This window comes from Xiphophorus maculatus, chromosome 11 (genome assembly GCF_002775205.1).
Source record: "Xiphophorus maculatus strain JP 163 A chromosome 11, X_maculatus-5.0-male, whole genome shotgun sequence".
In the NCBI taxonomy this organism is placed as follows: domain Eukaryota; kingdom Metazoa; phylum Chordata; class Actinopteri; order Cyprinodontiformes; family Poeciliidae; genus Xiphophorus; species Xiphophorus maculatus.
The window spans coordinates 21,684,596-21,707,411 of record NC_036453.1 but is presented as its reverse complement, the minus strand read 5'-3'; the positions used below and the strand labels follow the sequence as shown (position 1 = coordinate 21,707,411).

The 22,816-nt window shown below is 38.0% G+C and overlaps 1 protein-coding gene across 1 annotated transcript in view; it reads right to left on the bottom strand.

Moving 5' to 3' along the window:
* The window catches only part of ophn1 (oligophrenin 1), a 42,239-nt gene extending 21,064 nt beyond the window's left edge, over positions 1-21,175 (bottom strand). The window contains exons 1-13 of the mRNA XM_023342205.1: positions 20,504-21,175; positions 19,094-19,189; positions 18,644-18,705; positions 17,075-17,146; positions 11,032-11,133; positions 10,812-10,922; positions 10,573-10,677; positions 10,359-10,488; positions 9,036-9,136; positions 8,807-8,898; positions 7,711-7,789; positions 1,237-1,270; positions 1,037-1,099 (exon numbers count right to left, since the gene is read on the bottom strand). Of these exons, the coding sequence (XP_023197973.1) occupies positions 1,037-1,099; positions 1,237-1,270; positions 7,711-7,789; positions 8,807-8,898; positions 9,036-9,136; positions 10,359-10,488; positions 10,573-10,677; positions 10,812-10,922; positions 11,032-11,133; positions 17,075-17,146; positions 18,644-18,705; positions 19,094-19,189; positions 20,504-20,657 (1,201 nt within the window). The 5' untranslated portion in view covers positions 20,658-21,175. The remainder of the gene's footprint in view (positions 1-1,036; positions 1,100-1,236; positions 1,271-7,710; positions 7,790-8,806; positions 8,899-9,035; positions 9,137-10,358; positions 10,489-10,572; positions 10,678-10,811; positions 10,923-11,031; positions 11,134-17,074; positions 17,147-18,643; positions 18,706-19,093; positions 19,190-20,503) is intronic.
* Between the last annotated feature and the right edge of the window lie 1,641 nt (positions 21,176-22,816).

Here is a 22,816-nt window from a genome sequence, read left to right as displayed (position 1 = left end):
CATGAAACAGAATGAAAACGTTCTTTTCTGCATGTAGCTCCTGCCTGAAACTACTCATAGACAAGTTACATCTGTAATCCTGTTTCCTTAAATCAAACCTTGGTGTTGCTGCAAAGATGCAATTAAAAAAGAATTGCTGAATGTTTCTGTGTTTGCTAGTGCTTTTAGCACCAACTGAAGACACCCTCCAAAGAAACAGTGAGAGACGTCAAAGGGCAAAGTTGAAACACATTCTTCATTTAATCATTTGAGACTTTCCCCGATTCAATTTTGCTTAATTTGAAGTTCTGATTCTAGAATTTAAAATACAAAATGTGTTTGCAGAATTTATGCCAAATTCATAAGGAGGAAGAAAGGAGGTAAGATGGGAGGAAGAAAGGATTGAAGAAAGGAAGCAAGGAAGGAAGGAAAAGAAAAAAACAGGACAGACTAAACAAAAGGCGTGAGGATACAAGGACTAAATGGAGGAAGGACATTGTGAAGGTAGAAGGCAAAGAAAGGACGACATGAGACAGAAAAGATGGAAGGACACTCGGGGAAAACGGGATTAAGGACAAAAGGAACATTATAAGGAAGGAAGGACAGACCAAAAAGAACCAACTAAAGGACACAAGGAAGAGCCGAGGCAGAAAGGAAAGACCGAATAGGTGCATAATGAAGGAAACAACAAAGGAAAGAAGAAAAGAAAGAGAAATAAAGACAGAAAGAAGGAATGACACAAGGTATGAAGGAAATTTAGACAGTGGGACAGCAAGTAAAGTATTTTGATACACTATTTTCTTTTTTCATTCTGATCCAGATCCGGAAAACTCTGTAATAAAATTTGAGACTTTTCCAGACTGCGTAGGAAGCCTGGATGTGCTGAGTGAAGAGCTTTCCAACCTGAAGCAGGTTTCATATGAGCCTTTTAACAGCGCTGTGATGAGCGATAGCTCCCCTTCACAACAACCCAACGAGTGATGCCAACAGACGACTCAACTACTCCCCCAACAGGCGAGTAAGAAACCAACAAGAATACAGACAGTAAACAACTTACCTTTAGTTTCAATGTAGTTGAAGCACTTTCGCACAAACTTGAATCCAGTTTCGTTTAGTTCCACTGTGGGAAAGCAAACAACAAAAAACAAAAAACAAAAAAAAAGAAAAATACCCCACCACAGAAATTAGACCTTCTCACAGAAAAACTGAATATTTTATCACAACTTCAGCCTCAGTGGACAGTGATGACTGACTTACTTTCTGCTTGCTTGTGAATGGGGGAGTGATAAATCTGAAATGAAAATAGCAAATGTAAAAAGAAATTGAAGACTGTGGAGCATGTGGAAAAATCCACCACTGTGATTAATGACTGCATCCATTTTTTAAGCGAAAGAGGAGGAAAAAAGAAAGAAAAAAAACTTAGGGTTCAAGGCAACAAATCCATGGGATCCAGCTTCCTATGCACAGCGACATAGGAAGAATTACGAGGTGATGAGCGCCATTTTCTGGTTTCAGTTAACGGTTTTATAGCATAGAACGACAACGAGGAGCAGAAAAAGAACGATGCATTCAATCTTTGAGTAAATTTGGCTCCGGTATTGCAGGCACAGCTGCCAGGAAGTCAGACTTAGAACTTCTGACCGTGAGACCAGACCTTATCAAATGTGCTGGTCTTTATATCAATGCTTCAATCTGATTCTCTTCCTGAAATAGCGCGCTACTCCTCCTCCTCGTGGCTCTGACAGCCGTCAGAGGTCAGGGCTAAGTACAGAGCAGCAGGAGACGCTGGGAGAGTCTTGTTCAATGACCGCGAAGCAGCAGGTAGTAGTTGGGGAAAAAATATGGCAGTCACACCCGACAATTGATTCAGAGGCTGCCGACTCCCAGCATGCTGTGTTATGGTATTCCCACAGAGTTACATTCTGCATTAGGACTAACAAATCTAACATATGGGAAGAAAAAAAACAAAAAAACAATAATAATGGGGATGCCAGAGTGAATAATTACTAAGAGTTAAAAGCGAAACTCCATTTTCCAGCATTTTGAATGATTGATTTTCTTTCTGTGCCGAACAAGAAAATTGCCAACATATCCAGTCGCTTAAGAGACTCTGGAGAAGTACATGCAGGGATTTCTTTCCCCTTGACTGCCAAGTACTTTTAAAAAGTTTTTTAATGGGGAATAACTTTTTATTTTGGGATGTGAGATCAGGCATGTCAATGTCTTGGCCGTGAAATGCACAAAAGTTTGCCAAAACATTCATCGAAACTGTAATGCATCAGTCTAGTGGTCAAGTGTGATTTACGGCTGTTTTTACACTCGCAGCAGAAGAGAAACGAGGGCCAGTTTGGGTTTACCAGAGATGTCTGGAAATGGGAGGCATCAAGTTATCTGCAGCTACACGCATTCATTATTAGACCCGTTTTTGGAGAGTGGAATAACAGAAATTAGCCAAATAGAAAAGTGATACGTTCAGTTTTTTGCATGTTTCTGAAAAAAAAAAAAGAAAATCCTGGTCATTAAATGAATTCCAAATCTATGAACGCATTAACGAGCAAGAACACCGATGCGTGGTTTTTTTTTTGGTTTTTTTTTATAAAAGTCAGATATCATGTACATATGCCTGGATGCATATAGAGTCTTGCAAAAGTTTTAATAATGAACTTTTTCACGTTGTTTTATGTTCCGACAAACTTCAAAGAATTTGTTTGGGATTTATGTGATTGAGCAAAATGAAAAAGTACCACAAAATTGTGAAGTTGGAGAAAAATCATAGTTTTTACATTAAATGTACAGGGTTTTCCCCTGAAAACTTGCTAAACTCAGTGGTAGGGTTCGTAGGGCAATCATCCAGCAGCCCATTATGTTACTAAGTTAAAAAATGTTTAAAGTTGACAGAAAATTTGAAAATATGACTATATAAATATGTGTTATTGGCAGGCATTATTAATATCTAAACACCAACTATAAAAGTAAAATATAAAAAAATACAATTAAAATAAATATAAATATTTTATCCTTTATCTGTGACTCGTCACTTTATTCGCTGAAGTTGTTGGCGTGTGGAACAGGCTTTAATGTATTAATATATTGTAAATCCTGATATATACATTAAGATTAAATTACACTCAAGTGTGTGTTTGCTTATTAGTGTATTTCTGAAGGCAAATTGTTGTAACTGTGTTTTTTAAGTGGGACAGAATACAAACTAATGCCACGCTTTTCAGATTTTTATCCATGAACATTTTTGAAAACCACGACATATTCTCCTTCCAGTTCACAAGCATGTGTTACTTTGTGTTTCTCTCTCATGTAAATCCCAATAAAAAGCAGTGTAAAGTACTGAAAAATATATAAAACTTGCTGCTTTACAAAGCTCTGAATAGGAAAGATTTGCAATTTATTTTAGTTTAATTAAAAATGACCTCTACTAAAGAATCTGCCGCTTCAGATATTAAATAACAATGGCAATCCATATCAGAGTGTTGGTCTATTAGTCTAAAAAAATACTGAAATCTGGCTCTAGATGAAAATTTACTACTATAGCTGTACTTTCAGATTCCTCACAGTGGGAATCAGGCACTGATTGTACAAGTTCTCCTACTTAATGAGAGGTCAGTAATTTTCACAGCAGGTACACTTCAACTATGAATGCCAAAAATTAAAGGAATCAATTTAAAAAAAAAAGAAATTAAAGAAAGCATTGTATTATTTTTACAGAATTTATTTGTAAATTATGGTGGAAAATAAGTACTTGGTCAACAAACGCAAACAATACTTTGCAACATAACCTTTGTTGGCAATGTCAGAGGTCAAACATTTCCTGTAAGTCTTCAGCAGATTTGCACACAGTGTTGTTTGTATTTTGGCTCATTCCGCCATGCGGATCTCCAGTAGAGCAGAGATGCTTTGGGCCTGTTGATGGCAAACTTTCAACTCCTTATAAACATTTTCTATGGGGTTGAGGTCTAGAAGCTGGATAATCCACTCTAGGACCTTGAAGCGCTTTTTAATGGAGCCACTCCGTTGTTGTCCGACTGGTGCGTTTGGGATCATTGTCACGCTGGAGGACAAAGCCATGTTCCACCTTCAATGCTCTCACCGATGGAAGGAGGTTTTGGCTTGAAATCTCACGATGCACTGCCCCGTTCTTCGTTCATTCACATCAACCTGCTTGCCTATTGTAGAGTCATTCTTCCCAGCCTGGTGCAGATCTGCGATTTTCTTCCTGGTGGCTCTTTGGTCTTGGCTGAGTTTGGAGTCTGACTGTATGAGGTTGTGGACAGGTGTCTTTTATACAGGTGCCATTATTACAGGCAACAAGTGGAGGATAGAAGAGCTTCTTAAAGAAGAAGTCACAGATCTGTGGTTGTTTGTGGGTGACCCAATACTTATCTTCCACCATAACTTACAAATAAATTCTTTAAAAATTCTAAAATGTGATTTCCTGGAATTGTTTCTTATAATTAAAGTGTACCTATGATGACAATTACTGACCTCTCATCTTTCTAAGCAGGAGAACTTCTCCAATCAGTGGGTGACTAAATACCTTTTTTTGCCCCACTGTATCTTGTCTCTCATTCAGGATATTGTAATGTGAAAGACACGATTCTGGAGACAATTGTTTGCGTCCAACTGAAAGCGTTTTAGAAGAAAATTGTGTTCTGGGAGTCTTCAGTCAGGTTTTAAATCACGTCGCAGCTCAGTTTTTGCTTTGTTGAGCATCTTACATGAAATCCTTCTGGGTACAGATTCAGGGGACCATGTGGTCCTGGTTCTCCAAGATTCAGCGCCTCTTTCAAGATAGTAGATCACAATACCTGAATATTGTACTGTATTTATGACACTGTGTAGATATTTGTAACCAAAATGAGAGCTAATTTTAGCTCTCTATGGAGCCCCACAAGGTCCAATTCTTGGTCCTCTACTTTTTTTTTCCTTAGCTGATCTTAGAAGGCATGAAATTGCTTCTCATTGCTTTACAAAAGATACCAAGATTTATACGCTCCTGAAACAAATAGATAACTCCTCTATGTTGACTGGTGCCACTTACTGGTCTTTCTCAGTGAGCATGGGCTCTGTGGTACACTATGAAACACCAGCTGTCTAATTTAGGTTTTAAAATGGACAGTGATTTCAAGCTGAGTGGTCAGAAAAGTGCAGGGGTGTGATCCATCTTTTTCAGTTGAGGCACCTGGCCAAAACAAAACCGATGTCAAAACATGACTTTGAAAGAAAAACCCATGCTTTAATTACAACTCGACTGGATTACTGGAATGATTTGTTTGTTGGTGTTAAGCTGCCCTCCTTGGCTTTCTTTCAGTGGGCACAAAATGCTACCACAAAGATTTAGACTGGAACACGGAGGAGTTCCCGTTTTATTTTCATTACACAGGCTGCCCGTCTACTTTAGACTTCATTTAAAAGGTTTTTGTTGGGAAATATTTGAATGATCTTACCCCTCAAAACCAATCTGGACAACTGCCCTCGCATTCCCTTTCTCAGTCACACAGATCAGCCGACCAGATTTTGCTGAACTTAGATTGAAAGTGCTGAAGCGCCAGGGCATTTGCTGTTTGAAGTTCACAAATTTTTAACAGCTTCTTCATTTTTAAATTTGTTGTGAAAATCCATGTCTTTGGTTAAGCTTTTAACCAAATATAAGAAGTCCTTGGTATTCTGATTTTATTGAATCAGAATACGAATCAGAGACTAGTGGTCTCATATTCCTACCAAGACCACTAGTTGCATTTTATTCTGTTTTGCTCATGTTTTTGTTTCTCCTCTTTTGCAGTTTCATGTTTTGTCCTTTGGTCAATGTTTGCCGTTTTTAAAAGTGCTTAATGAACAAAGTCGGCTTGACGTACAGTGAATTTACCCGTCAGAGTAAACTGCAAGAATAGGCTTTAAAAAATATGATGACTCTGATGGGGAAGTGTCACAGGAAAAGGGCACTAAAATGTGTGCCACGTGTCGCTTTCACATCCTTTATTTGTCTTTGTCAACCACAAGCAAATAATAGACTGAACTGGTAAGATGCGACATTCATCAGGAGGCACAAAACGAAAGAAAATCCTCTGTAGCAAGTAGGATCTTTTTTCCTTTCCCCAAGATGCAGAACAGATGTATTTTCTGCAGAATTTGCTCCATCAACACCAAACCCTATTTGGTTTAAAGTCATTTGAGGCTGCAGCCAACCAACCTGCACACAAATACCTTGTTGTGCGCTGAAAGCATCATGTTACCTCAGATGTATCTTGTACAGAACCTGGTGCCTCATAAATGCCAGTTAAGCAGTTAAATGCCAGTTAAAGTTAAGCTGCCAGTCGTCATGCTGTTTTACGCCTACACAAATAATTGAACATCATTTAAACAGGATTTTTCTCAGCTGGTTCTTTTTTAGCTTAAGTTTTTTTTTAATTTTTGGTCTTTCTTTTTTTTTTTTTTAGATAAACCACATTTAATTAGATGTATTTTAAACATCTTCAACAATAATCAGTGCTACTAAGAGCTTTTTCAAAATTGACTTTTGGTTCCAGATCTGCTACCTCGAAACTGAATGATTTCACATTGTTGTTGGGCTTTTATTGATTAAGTTGTTTTATGGATATATAAGCACACAACAATCAACATCTGTGGATTGAAAAACAAGAATTTGGGAAAAAAAACATTTGCATGCATTGTGGATTTTCTGTTACCAACACATGTTCAAATTATCCATAGACGTCTAAATAAAAACACGCAACTCCATTAATATTTAATTTAATGTCCCTTTGAGATTTTTGCCTCAGACATGTGCTTTTAGAATTAGCAGAATTCACTGAAACTGGTTTGTTTCCCAGGGCAGACTTGGCTTTTAAAGGTAGTGCATAAATTCTTAGTAGGGTTGATTTCGGGGTTTTGGAAAGACCATTACAAAAACCTAAAATAACGATTTTGAAAGCATTTTTTATGTTTGTTTGGGAACATTTTCATACTGGAACACACCACATTGTGTCCAAGTATCAATCATCTGAGCCAAACTGTAATCTTAAGAAAAAAGGCAATTAGTTGGGATGTTTAGGATCAACTTAGGAGCCACAAATGCTTAAGCCAGCTGACAATAAATTCCTGCTTCAAAATCAACAACTTTATGCTCGACTGATCTTTACATCTGCCCACATGGACAGGCCCAATGCCTTCTGGGGCAAAGTTGTCTGGTCAGAACCGACAAACATTAGGCTATTTGACTTCAAAGGAGGTAAAGTTGAGCAAATGTATTAAATCACAACTGTCATCACAGTTTCAGAGGTCTATCTGGAAACAATATTTAGCAGGATTTTATATTTTATGTTCAATGCATGCAAATTCTGCATATCAATGACAAACAGTCTGTTGGATGGACTTTCATTGCCTTCAAAGACCACAACTGTATATTTTTAGTGGTAAATATGTTAAACCTCACCAAAAGTGGTGGGGAAATTTCAAAAGGAGGAAAGAGTGAAAAGAATGATCAAAAAAGGGGGTAATCATGATCTGTTTGCTTTTAAAAGCAACAAAAAGCTTGTGGTCCAATTAACATCAACTCAAATATTAATCAGGGTTTGTATTTGAACCTGTGTGCATTCTTGTGAGCATGTGTAGAGCTGAGAAAAAGTTATAACAAATTTAACTTTAAAAATCATTGCCAAGCAAAGCCATTTTTCATCAGAGTCGAAGAAGACCAATTCTAAATGAGCAACACAAACTCACAGGCTCTTTCCCATCCATGGCCTCCATCCACAACTTCCTGTCCCCCTCCGAAAGGGCCTGGAAAGTGACGGGTGCGTTTCTGTGGAAACGGAAACAAGAGCCATTAGGAAGGCAAAGGTTGCAGTTTAATTATTCAGCTGAAACGATGCACTCTTCAACAGTAGCCAGTTTGATTAAATTCACACATCAGACTCATATCTTTAAAGCCAAATGGAGTAGATGGAAAAAGGAAAAACCGATAAGAACACCCCGGGAGGGAGCGTCTTTGATGTATCAGACTACATCCTGGAAGCTAAACGAGATAAAAGTAAGTAAGCATAAAGTAATAATAATAAAAAATAAAAAAAACACATTGCTGCAATAGTCGTCGTGCAGAAAACGCCGTCGAGTGCCAGATTTTGCAGCTCATGGGGATGTGAATCAATTGTTAACAAAGACAACTGTGCAGTGAGATGAAAGCTTCCTCTGGCAAGCCAAAACCCTTTAATAAATTTAAGTTGCAATCAACTTTCAGAGTGAAATAAATGTCAAATCTTTTATACATGGGAAATGTTAGGTATCAAAGTAACTAAAATTACTAATCTGGGTTAAATATGAATTTTATTTGATCCATTTCTATTAAGTTGAATGCCTGCTTTAACTCCAGGAGCATTTCATTACACAGCACTGCCACCTTGAGTTTACCAAACAGCCAACTACCAGATATGTTCAACTCAGAGTCACTCTCAATGCAGAATTCAATCTCAATAAAACCCCTCCAAACAGCACAAATGACATTCGAGTATCTCCACCCATTTCAAGACCAGAAAGGCCAGCAAGGTGACAGGGAAGCTCGTAGTTCAAGCAGTTATTAAAATGCATTTTGTTCCAAATAGTGTGCTTTTATATAAATATGAGCTTGTTGTGTTCCTTCCCCCTGCAATCAGAGAGTTTGCCATCTGTTTCCAGCGCCAGCTCATTGCTCAGGGATTGTTTGGGCTACGGTCCATTTAGCCTTCACACTCTGTCCTTGTAAGCCACCTGTTCACCTCGCCGCCTCAACCTGTTTATCCCACAAGGCTCTCGCGTTGCCTCGTCAGGTTGTGTTTGCGCTAACCTCTCCACGGTTTCCACGTCAAAGCAGAAGCGCTTGTCTATGGAGTCGGTCTTGCGGCGGATGCAGGATTTCAGGGTGAGTATCGTTGGGGCCTGCATGGAAAAGAAAAAAAAAAGAGAAAGTTGGGAGAAGTGGTCGGTAATGGGAGTCAACAACGGTACGGTAAGTTGTTTGAAGAATGTAAGTGGCGACAAAGGCCCCAGGTTCTGGTTATTGGTGGTAATAGTACCTGTTTTGTTGCAGGCTTCTGTTCACAGGACACCATGATCAGCATTCTCCCATCCTTGTGATATTTGCAAAAATATTTGACCCATGATGCACCCAAAGCCCCTGGAGTGACCAAAAAAAGAGAGACACAAAAAGATCTGTTGAGACTTGGGAGACAAAATAACTCAAAAATGTGTGATTTCACATTTTATCATGTTACAACTGCAAACTGTGTTTGTAGTAGATTAACACATTAACAGTGAAAGAACAGCAATACATTTAAAGTTAGCAACAAATATTCTCCTCTCCATTTCCCCTGAATAAATATTTTTGTACAACTATGTTTGACTGCAATTACAATTACAAGTTTTTTGGAACATGCCTCCTACAGACTGAAATGCTCCATCTTGGTCTGTTAAGGTTAAAAGTCAAGTTTGTGTAGATTTAAAGGGACAGTATTATATGTTTTCCAGCCTCATAGTATAATTTCATAGCACAATCAAGCAACTATGTTACCTTCAGTTGTTATAAAATTGCTGTATATACAGTACAGACCAAAAGTTTGGACACAACTGTGTGTCCAAACTTTTGGTCTGTACTGTATATCAAACATGACTTGAAAGAAATTTGACTTTGTAATCCGAAGCCTTGAAATTGGGGCCTCTGTCTTTTTAAGAAACTAAGGCTCTTTCTGACCCTCCGCCTTCACAAAATCCTCACAACACTGCTCCGCTATTAACCCCTTAATCTTTTTACCAACTTTGCATTGAAAAGTAGTTTGTGTAATGACCTCAACAGATGCACAGTTCCACCAGATGCTAATTGCTGCTGGTTAGTCTAAAGGAGCTGAGTGAGGGAGTCTCGGAGGAGGGCTGCTCTGTAAGGAGGAGCTCAGAAGTTTGTAAACTGCTGCTCTGAAGAGGAGCTGCAGAGGAGTCTGCAAGGGGGACTCTGTCCCTCCAGGCGTTTTGCACCGCGTTTTGAATGGTTGCCATGGGAGATTAAAGGATTTCTTAAACATGCATGAAAAAAGTCAAAGCAACACTCCAGGTATGTTTTTGATGAGGGAATAACATTATAACATGATTCTACATAAAGTCAGTTTTACACAATAGTGCCCCTTTAATGTAACATAAAATGATTTTCATTTTTGTACGATGACTTGATAAACTGTCTGGAACTGCTTAAAGTTTGGGGTATTGTTTTACAACTTAACCCTGAATCAAACTTTTTCATACCTTTATCCCTGACTATTTAGATAGGATGTGACTCTATATACGTTTATCACACAAATTCAATCAAATACATTTACAATACGTCTGAAATCTTCATCTTTAATACGTACGCTTTTCCTGACAGTACAAATAACCCTCCATCGGCAGAAAGTTTTGCATCTTTGAGATTTGAGAAGGATGCTTCATCCTCTTCATCAGCTCCTCCAACTCTTCACAAGTGCTCTCATAGTGGTTTCTAGACTGCAGGCAAAGACAGAATAGAACTAAAAGGGCTCAAGTCAGAAGATATTAAATCCCCCAACAATGGCCAGCAACACCACTTACATTCTGCAAGCTGAGCTGCAGCTCCTGCTTATAAGGCATAAAGTCCTGAGTCATCTCCACTGTCAAGTTGTTGAGAGTTAAAATGCTGTGAAGGAATGCCAGCACCTATCAAACCAAAGGACGAAACATATATTTTCAGACTGTGGCTGAAAGCACGACTGTCGAGGTGAATGAAAAGCCCTCTTCCCTGCGCGTGCGGTAGCAAAGAGGAAGAGTGGGGAACCGCCGACAGCACTCACCGGCTCCACAACGTCAAACTTCTTCCTGTCCTGAACTTGATGGATCTGGTATACGTATTCCACTGATGAATCATAGAAATTCACCCGCTCCCTATCAAGGAGGTCATCAGCCTTCAGAGAAAAGCAAAGAAGATTGATTACTGAACTGACCACAACGGTGTCATTATCAGTTTCACATTTCAACACCGAACTGATGCAAAACACTTGAATCACATCCCACCTCTTGAAGTTGACTCTCCTTCTTCTTGGCAGAGATATTCAGATGTTTATCGAGCAGAGAGTAATATTTTTCACCCTCTTTCTCAAACTTCTTCTTCTTTTCCTGCAGGATGCATAAGCAATTTAGGATGTGTAACTGTTTATTGATGCATGAACAGAAATCAAGAAAGAGGCATTATTTATTAGTGTACTTAAGCAAAATTCTAATTCTATGAAACTGAAAGGGAATTAAGTTTTATTTTATAAATTCTGCTTGCTTACAGTAGGGGTTTTTTATTAAGCACTGAACATTTGTAAAAAATTATACAAGAAAAAATATTTAAAGGGGAAGTATTATGTGTTTTCCAACCACATAGTGTCATTATATAACACAATAAAGTAACTCTGCTACCTCTAGTTGTTAAAAAATGCTGTATAAATCAAATATTACTTAAAAGAAATTCGATCCCTTGAAACTGGTACTCAGTCTCTTTAAGAAAGTCCTGCTCTTTCCAACACTCCACCTTTAGGAAGTCATCACAACATCGCTCCTCTATTAACCCCATTACGTTTTTTAAACATTTGTTAAAATATGGGGACACACTGAATGAAACAAATAACTGTACACCAAACCATACATAAGAAATAGGCAAAAGAGTCTCCAAAGGAAAAATTGATGAAGACGTATTCGACCAACACAGGAATGACTTCAAGCTAGCATCGGAGCTAACCACTAAGAGATTTTGGCCATTTGCTCTGATTTTAGTTGCTTTCGTGGCAACTTCTCCAGTGACATGAAGAGAAACCAGTTTTAGAGAGGAGGTCAAAGGAAAACTAAACAAAATTGTGGCAAACATGAAAGAGACCAGAGAAAGAGCAGAGGAATCACTACAACGTGTGGCAGAAATGGAGGAGTGAAGGAGTTGCCATCTAAAACTACAAGCAACCAAGATAAAATATAAGAAACAACATGTATGGGATTCCTGGAGACGCAGAGGGAGACAACTTGCTGGAGTTTCTTGAAAGTTTTATTAAGTTTCAGTTGTCGTCATGATGCAGCCTCCTCACCAAGATAAACCCCACCTGTAAATTTATTTAACATCCCTGTTGTAAGATTTGCAATCATAGAGATCGGATCCAGTGAAAGAACTAGGAATTGAATATTTTCATAAAGATATCCTGTCAGACATTTGGCCTTCGCTAATCTTAACAAAATAGGCATTACTGTTTCCTATAAGTAGATTACAATAGACAACTATTGTTTTGGGAACCAGTTTAAAGGCTGGATGTGCATTGAGCCTATACTCATTACAGAACTGTATCAGTTTGCACTGGAGAGACCCGCTCCACCTCCCAACCATCATCTGGGGACTTTCGTTTTCAACCAAGACTCCCTAATGAGTTGTGTAGTTTAGGAAGTCATTCTTTTACTATTTTTGACCCTACTCTCATTCTGCAAATTGCTGTCGTAAAAGCAGAATTAAACAAGAAACTCAATAAAGTGGAACTTAAACTCAAATATATTAAACTAAATCATAAAAAATATGGATCTTGACCAAAACCAAATATTGGCCTATCAACTTAAAATACAATAATTGGACAGACTCATCCTTAAAAACAAAACGTTGTTACCAACAGGACATGTATTTCTTCTGCTGTATAGCACAAGTCATTTGAAATATATCACAGGAATTTAAATAGTCAGCCCTAACTAACCAAGCTTACGTCAATAAATCTGTTTCTAGATTCTTTGGATAATCCCTAAATTGGCATAGAACAAAATAAATGGATAACCACGGATGTAACAGAAGCAGATGTCGATAAAGCCATGTCAAAATTGAAGGAAAGCAAGGCGCCAGGCAGAGACGGATTACCAGCTGAATGGTATAAAACTTTTATCCATAACGCGTTTGCTGTTGAAGTGCTCTAAATATGGGGTTTCGCTTAAAGGGGCAAGACCCCACCATCCTGGAAACAAGCAATAATATTCATCATACCAAAAGCAGGAAAAGATAAAACAGAGCAGAATTCATATCAGCCCATCTCTGTCTTACATATAAATATAGTAAATATTCACTTCAATAAATGTTAGCAGACTAGAAATTATTATCCCTGAACTGATCAATATAGACCAGACATGCTTTATTAAAATATACATAAACAGGTTAACGTAAGACGAGCGTTACACCTTATCGACATTATAAGTAGAAATAACATGAAATCCTTAGCAATTAGTTTTGATTTCAATAAAGCCTTTGATTCCATACAGTGGGAATATTTATATCTGGTTCTACAACATTTTAATAATTCAATTATACGTTGTTTAAAATCAATATATAATTTGTCAGTGGTCTGGATGAAATCTATACGCCGATGATGTCTTTGCTACCTTAAGTCCTGCTACCACCAATCCGGACGCCATTTAGGCTATAAATTAAGTATAGACAAAAAACTCAATCTCTGCTTTACCTATTCACCCTGAGAAGATACAACTAAACTGTTCAAATTTAAATAGAAAACAACAACTATGAAATATTATGGTGTTCATATTATTAAACCTCTGAACAAAATATAGAAAGCAAATTATGGAACACTATGGCTAACAAAATAAAATTGATTTTGATTTACAGAACTGAATAGAAATGATAAAGATGATTGTATTACTTAAATTGTTCCTCCTTTTTCAGTGGAAATTCCTACTAAGCAGTGTAATGAGTGGAACCAAACCATCTCTAGGTTTATATGGCGGAACAAGAAACCCAAGGTTATGCTATAAAACATTACAATTACCAAGAGATAAAGCAGGAATGTTACTCTCATGTTTGGAAAATCACTATAAAGCAGCAGAACTGCAGTACGCTTGTCTACTGGTTTGAAGAGGGGTATGATGCAAAGTGGAAAGAACTAGAATTAAGTCAAATTGACATCCCAAAATCTCCAATGGGTGATAAACACCTCAACACTACATATTCAGAAAAGTTATGTGTTTTTATGTGTCTTTACAAAAGCATTTTAGACAAGCACAGCTTGACTCTAGATTCAAGGGATTGACCAGAAATGGCATTAGCTCATGCTGCGTGCGCTCATCTGGAACCGACCTGGACAGCTTCCAACAACTACAGGAAAAATGTCATCTTCACAAGCAAAACTATTACAGATATTTGCAGCTCAGGTACCATTTTAGCAAAAACATTAACATATTAGAAAAGCATTGTCAGGATATCTTTTGTGATGCCTATAAATGTAAACCTTATGGGAAGAGGAGGCTATCTAGAATCCAAAACAAAACAAAAAATACACTGTACGTCAAAATTATGTGGACAAAGAAAGCAAAAATAATACTGACAATGAATGGCTAAACCTCTGCCAAATTAATTCCACCACCACTAACTCATGGTACTAGGGGGAATTTTCATGGAAGATATTATTAGGAGTTTTTTTATGACCCCAAAAGAACATATTCTCAGACCAGCAGAGCTAAATCTGGGCATTGTTGGGAGACAACATAATGATGTGATGACATGCCACTGTCATATTTTCATTAATGTCTTTCTACTGGTTAAACAGAAAGAGGTCAAATGAATCATTGGCTTTGACATTGAACAAAACTTTCAAACTATACATTTATGTTAGGGGTGGAGCTATAAATCAGCTCAGATTTCCTTAATTTTGAAAGATTGATTATTGGCCAATACTTGCATCTTTCCCCACCAATTTTATCTACCTTGGCAACGGTCTAAAGATCAACCAGTGTCCTCTATTGCTCTGCCGTGAAAGATGTTAGACTGATAGACCTGGTGGGCGGGTCTATCAGTCAAACCTATGTTTACAGTTCACAATAATTAACCAGTTTAGCGACAGTTCAGATAAAAAAAATTGGTATCAGCCAAAATCGGAATCAGCAGATCAGATGTTTTAAAGATTGGTAATCAGCGATCAGCCAGAAAATTGCAATAGGTGCACCCTAATTTATGTATTTTCAATAACAAGGAAATGGCTTATTAAGGACCCCTTGATGTTGAAAGAAAGACTTTGGAGTAACAAGGCCCAAAATTATTGGTCAAAATTGTTAACGTATGCAAATATGAAAGCAATGTAAAGTAGTGCCACTTTTTTTTATTATTATTCTTTCCCTGTGCTCAAGGTGTGTTGCTTTGTGCCAACACCGCTTTGGCATTTCATCAATAGTAACCCATTACTATTCAGAACTCTGTTGTCCATGTCCTTTTTGTGATGTATCACTAACTTCCTCCTTCGGTGACCCATCTGTTCTATGTGTTTTTATTTCTACGTTGTGTTTTCCTATGAAAAATTATAAGACTTTGATTAAAAATAAAGCTTAAAAAAAACTTTCTCTACATCCTCACAGCATAAAATGAGAAATAATCTGTGTGTGGGGGGGGGGGTAATAAATAAAATATATCAGCTAAGTTACCTCTTGTCAAAAAGGGAGTTGTTCCTTTCCACTCTCACCACATGCATGCTCAGTGTGAGGGATAGCTGCAAAGTCGATAACTTGATGCCGTGAACGTGGTTACATTTTTTTAATAACAGAAACCAAACGGACCATAAATCTGTATGTTTGTATTGAGTGGAGTGTACGCATCTGTATGCACTTCTGATCTGTTTGATTCTGAAGAAAATATCTGCAGTCAATAAGTAGCCAAAAACAGGAAAAAACATGTATTAATGGGCACCAAAGAGGCTAACAGAAGCTACACAAAATGTTCGAGAAGCTAAAAATGTGACCACCAATATCTAAATGGGAAAGTAACCTAGTGGTTTTAAACGGAACATTTTATTATTTAGCTTGTTCATCCTCAGAACACTATATTTCAGAAATGTCAAACATGTCAAGCTTAGAAATTATAGCTTTAGAATAAACTTTAAAAGCTCCAGAGTGTCTAAGAACCGATGATTTACCACAGCTTTCCCCGACTCATTAAATTCCATTATCTGTTATGCAGAGCATAAATATTTTGACTAATATGTTAATTTAGGCTTATGTTACAGCAGGTTACAATGAATTACACAAACTCCCCTTGGCACAGGAATATAAGTCACTAATTTAAATTAAAAAGTGACTTCTAACCTGGAACAAACCCTTTATTTCTCTTTCATAACTCATGTGGCATTCACTTGTATCTTGGAAGTTAGAAATCTGAAGTCTTTGCACTTAACTTATTGTGTCCTAATTCCTGCAAAAGAAAATGTGTGAATTCAACTGAAGTAGCTGAACAGGTCGGTTTATTTTTGTCAGTAAACGGTTAGGGTTTGCGAAGAAAATATATGAGAGAGGAAGAATGACTCAGAGAGATCAGTGCTGGTTTATTAACAGGTTTGCCTGGTTAACACATTAGATCAGCTGTTTCTGTAAGCAGCACGGCATATTAATCGTCTGAGAAAGGTCAGTGCATAGCTCAAATGTTTGTGAATAAAAGATTTACACTTCTAACAGGTGCTAGTTTGGCCTCACTTTGTGTGTCACTGCATTGTGTTATTGATCAAGTTGATCTGAAGTGTTCAACTGCACTATTTCTAAATTCATCAGCGAGAAATTCTCTAAAGACAGACTACATAAAGGGACAATGGCATTTTTCCACTAACAGCCTGTCATCTTAGAAAACTGGGTGAATGTGTGGAAGAAAAAAGGCAAAATACGCTTAAATACACTAAAAACAATCAGTCTTTCCAGCTGGCTGCAGCCTTCATTTTAAAAAGAACAAAATACATCTTACTTGTTCAATTTAAAAAGAAGAACTGAAACCCATCCCACTTTTACACATAACTGGTTCATATACAACATGGTCATAAATTGGGTGTGAAAATTTGTATAACATTTTGAGGAAGTAACTTGAGACACTCTGAATGATAAGTGGAAGTAGCTCATGGTGTTTCTAGATTTGCTAGATTTTGGTTCACAATGGCAGGAAATGTGTGTAAACATTACCGTATAAGAATATGCATGTTCAGTTCTAAGCTGATCCAAAAACCTACTTGTTTGGTCCTGAATGAATGAGCCACACTTTGTTTTGCAGAGCAGAGAAATTTATAACAGCACTCACTTTTGTTGCGCCTATCTGCTCCTTCCTGAACTTCTCTAAGGGCCTGATGAGGAGATTGGATGCATTCTGGACCTGGACAGACAAAAATGGAAACAACTTTATATGAAGAAAAGGAATAAAACACAAACCGCGCTTTTACTTACCAAGAAGAGAAGAGACAGAATTAGCAAATTTGAGTTTTGATGCTAATAGAGATTAACGAGTACCAAAACCTAAAACCCTCAACATGACTCAACACAGAAAGTGATGAGTCATGCCCACTAATACGGGAAGGCACTATGTGTTGGGTCTGTAACAATGCCATTTTAAAAGCGCAGATGGGTTGTTTTCTTGACCAAAAAACATTTTTTTCCGACAATATATCAAATGAAACATGTTAAATGTGAGACTTTAAGAGAACCAGATGTCTAAAGCTTAGGAATGAGGCCTCAAAAGGCGAATGTTGCCGCTAGAATAGATAGATTAAACATGCAGTAAGGAAACTTTTATTTATAAAATGTGTTTTATATATTTGTTAAAAGCGTTTGTTGTAACAGCATGATATGTGACAGACAAACTGTGAAAAGAATCTAGCTCCTCTGCGCCTCCCTGTGGACCTACTTTCATCTGCAGAAATACATCGCTCCCAGTCAGAGACAACCAATCAGAGCCAGGAGGAAAGTTTTGGCGCTCTCAATCATGCTCGTGTACACACTGCTCAAGATTGTGAGTTAGCTGCAGCTGTTTTCAAACAGCAGTTCTCCTGACCTCCTAAAACACCAAATCATAATATACATCTACATCTATACATTTTATGAACTAAAATTTGCACTGAAGACTTTGCTTGTTGTAATTTTGTCACTGCAGTTCATTGATCCCTGATTGTGGCACTGCAGACATAACATCATCCCTCTCCAACAACTTTGACTGTGTTCTCAGCTGCCAGGTGCTTGTTCATATTTTTCCATTTGTATCATAAAAATGAATATGACTGTAGTGAGAAACAAGCCTGAATACAACTGAAAAGGAGAGCTTGTGCAAATGATTATATCTGGCCTTTAAAAGATAAGTAAATAGTAATTCTGAAAAGAGAATGTGCTTCCATTGTCAACTCCATCCATCATGTGTTCTGCAAGTTTTTAAAATACATAAGCCTAGTCCAACAGGAAAGACAGGATAAAGTTGAAAAGCACCATACCTAACCTTTGTATTACTTAGAGCACAGAAAAGTTTTAGTAGTCGGAGCCTGAGGTCTTGAAACCTAATGAAAAATACCCACACATGCTCCATTAACAGAAAGGGGAACAAGAACACTAAAAAGAGGAATGGAAACTAAAATAATTGCCAGCATTGCTCTTATCCTTTCTGCACGGGGCAGCACAGCGCCTCTGTGTGAACATGTCCTGACTAAGACAATATACTCGAATTAAACACACACACACCCAGACAGCTGGAAGTGTGTGTAGCAGAATGAGAAGTGTTTGGCCGTGGTGTTAGCCTCTTTTGTGCAGGACGTGTTAATGTGGCTCTATATCTACTGAGGGCTCAAATAGGATGCAGAAGGGTCTTTGGAGGAAGCCGATAACCTACCAGCATCATCCTGTCACGTTCCACTTCCTGCAAGAGTCCAGCAAACTCCTGGAATGACTCAGCTGGGGAAGAACAACACAAAGACAAGGACCAGAAGTCGGAGTTAGCCACTTACTGCTGAATTCCTCACACAAACGATGGAGACACATTTTCATGTAATCAAAACGTTACAAAAGAAAACAGTTGAGCATAAACTTTGTAATGAAAACCTTTTCTACAAAGTTTCTCTTCACATGCTTAAGAATCTGCTTTTCTTCCTGGTTCCTTGCAAGTTGGCAGCTTCTTTCCACTGAGGTCAAGTGAAGGGAATAAGTTGAATTTTAAAACAATAATAATAAGTAAAAATTATTTTAAAACTAATTAGACTAACTTATTAACCTACTAGAGAAACTTTCTTTTAAAGAACTTTCCTTTGTAAGCTTTATATGAAGATCAATATTAACATCTTACCAATGTTAATCTCGTCATCCGTCAGGGAGTCGCCAATAAAGTCGAACTGGAATGCACTGAGAGTCTGGGAAAACTTCTGCACTGCCAAGGAATAGCCTGTTAAAAAACGAGATTTATTTCCCAACGACCAGAAAGTAAAATTCCTCAATCCATTTACAAACATAAACAATCCTAAAGTATTTATGCCCCTTGAACTTTCAAACTCCTTCCACATCGTCTCGAGCTGCAACCACACATTTTAAAAGTATTTTATGGGGCTTCTGTGTGATAAACCCAACACAAATTGTGAAGGAAAATGTGTTCAAAACAAACCTGAAAAGTTCAACCAGCTAACGTCAGACAATGCAAACTCAAAGCATTTTGAGTTTGTTTCTACCAGTTTTTCACAGTTGAAGCTTGTTTTTTGTTCTTGCTTCGCTCAGTCATATTTGATGAAGTGTGTCTTTGACGAAAAGCATCCACTACAGCATGATGCTCTCACCACCATGTTTTTACCTGATGCATGAGTTCTTCTTGTCATCAGAACGCCTTCTAGGATTTATTTTCTTTTCTTTCTTCATCGCTTGTGGGGAATTTTAAACTGGACTTCTGATGTTTTTCTTCCTGCCATTCTCCCAGAAATGTGAAGTGAATGATTAATATTTTCGACAGCAATCCTGTTTAATATTCCACCATCTCAGCTGGGGTCTCTGCAGCTATTTCAGACTTACCACCGTTGCACCTCTTAGTTGATACTCTGATTAATGCTCCCCTTTCACTCAGAGAGCCTGCTGATCAACTCTGCATGGCAACGCTTCAGAAGCTTGGATGGTGATATATCATAAATCAGCCTTTCAGCAAAACGTTCACCGTCTCAAGCCAAGCATAACTTGCATATTTCAAAGCATTTGAAGTCCAGTAAATAATCCAGATTTGGGATTATTTGGAGCAATTTTACCTCTGCTCAGTGACCATTATCTGGACTGCCAACACTTCCACAGCAACAACACTGACAGCTTCTGTTGTCGAGGTGATAAGCTGGTCATTCAGGATTTCTTACTGGACGTACAGTGTCCGCCTTGTGGGTGCCACGGAGACCCATAAGCACATATCTACAGTTGGTGTGTGTGCTGATTCTGGCTCTGGTCCACCGTATTCCAGCAGTGGGACTGAACCCACACAAGCACCAAGCACGCAGAGTGGAAAACTTTCAGAGAGGGAGACAGATGTTTTCAGTTTGGTCATCGTGCACATCTGCATCCGAAGCATGACCTTTCAAAAGGAGCGAGTAGCACCTCCCTGAATGTGCCTCTCCCACTCACTCCCATTAACCCTGCAGGCCCCCATTAAGGCCTGATGATGCAGCAGATCCTTATTGCTTTCTTATTGCAGGTAAAATAGATTTGAGAGTAAAAATAAACACATGCTCACCCTTGATTGCGGTGATGACACTGTTCCCATCTTTGATCAACTCTTTGAGAAATTTGCTCGTCCTGTCCAGCTCCAATTCATAACACTTGAGGGTCTCTCTGAAGTCTGGACTGTCCTTGTAGCAGTCACTGAACTCCAGAGGAGGGTGCCCCATCTTCGAGACGAGCTGCTTTCACACAATAGACGCTGGGAATTGTTGTGGAGACACGCTGCCTCCGCTTTTCTATGGAACACTGCTCATTTCAGTTCAGCCGAAGCGACTACAAACTCCCTGCTGCTCACAGGAGCGCAAACCATGGTGTCCGGGGGAGCCTGCGGCTGCCGCTGGGGAGCTGCGGAGGGAACGGAGCGGTGAACGCAGCCGGTTAAGCCTCGCTGACCCCGTTGCCCCTTGATGGACGCGTTGTTTACGCTTCGGTTCAATTATATCCTGGTCCGCTTTGCCACTTTTTCCTTGTTGTAGTATCGTGATGAGAAGAGCGGCTAAATCTCCTTTGGCCGCGTTCCATTCCGAGATATTTCCCCCTCTCACAAAGCCGCCGTCTGTCTTTCCCTGTGGTTTAAACAAGTTCGTCGTATTTAACGCCAGAAACCATGTCTTAAAACCACTCACTGTGAATGGGTTGTGTGTGTTTTTTAAGTGAACAGCGGATTTTAAAGAAATGTAATCACCCGTTTTACGCTGAGGACGTCACAAAAAACGCAATGGAACGAAACCAGTTGGCTACCGTCGCACAAAAAAACTTCCCATTTTCCACACCCAGGAGGTTCTTAAAGGGGAACTGCTTCTATAAGAGAAAATAATGAGATAGATAGATAGATAGATAGATAGATAGATAGATAGATAGATAGATAGATAGATAGATAGATAGATAGATAGATAGATAGATAGATAGATAGATAGATAGATAGATAGATAGATAGATAGATAGATAGATAGATAGATAGATAGATAGATAGATAGATATTTCATAGTAAAAAAAATGAAATATTAATTATAACCTAAGTCATAATTATGAAATACAAGTCATTTGTTTATTTGTTTTTTATCACAGTGGCAGAAATGGGCTTCCATACATCCTCATTTGTTTCACCATTATGGGTTTCCAATATGACACAAGTACAACTGTGGTCTTATCTAGTCAGATTAATGTCAAAATGTCAAAAACATCAACTCTCATTGGTAGCCCTTTGTTTTATGGATTTTGTACACATCTTCACACAGAATCCCATGTATGTGGAGGGAGCTGTACATACATGGCTCCCTCCACATATTATGGAAATCTAATAGTAATGCTAGCAAAGGAGAAAATTACAGTTTAAGGTATTTTTCCATATTAAAAGAAAATAAATATTGCACACCTTATTTTTACCTAATAGTATTCGTATTTTACATAACAGAAATACAAGAAATAAAATAGCACATAAATGTATCTCAAATGATTAACAAAAGGTTATAAAATGCTAATGTTATTTTCCAACATGTTCATAAACCTATACTGTAAGGTCACAGAATAGAATAGAATAAGTTTCATTAATTTTTGGGGCACCAACATACATAAAAAAATCAGTTTCAACAAAGACAATATCTATACATCCTGTTAAAAAAAGGGGGTCGGGGGGGGGGGGGGGGGGGGACAAATTAAATAGAAATAGAAAAAAATGCATTTCCTGAAATGCAGTATGAATGCAGAAGAATTTGAAGTCAGATGCAGAAATTTAAAAAATGGGCAGATGCATAAAGAAAAACTAGAAGAGGAGTGAAAACTACAATACAATACAAAAATCCCACCCAAAGATGGTTAGAAATTGCTGCACAACACTGATTTCAAACTTATACTGTAAGGTCACAACAGTTTTAAGGTAAAATTAACTAAAAAGTTGAATCTAGCTGAAATACTTATATCATGTAGACTACCACTAGCAAATTGACATACAATAAAATACACCAGGCAGTGTGAAAATGCTTGTACGTTTTGGCATATTTGGGCCCTTCAGGCCCAAATATGTTGTATATATGTTGTAGAACCAGATGTAAATATAGCATGGAATCAAGGGCTTTATTGAAATCAAAACTAATTGCTACGGACTTCATGTTATTTCTACTCATAATGTCGATAAGGTGTTTGCCTCACATTATCCTGCTTAATAGAGTGAGAAGTGTGTGCAGATTTGTTTTTTCATCATTAAAACTTTATTTGAAGAACTAAAGTAAATACTATTTACAAAATAAATACTATCCCACAAACACAAATCATTAGTTTAGTAATGTAAAATCTCAGCTTAAACAGCACAGACTAGCAGCTTTACATT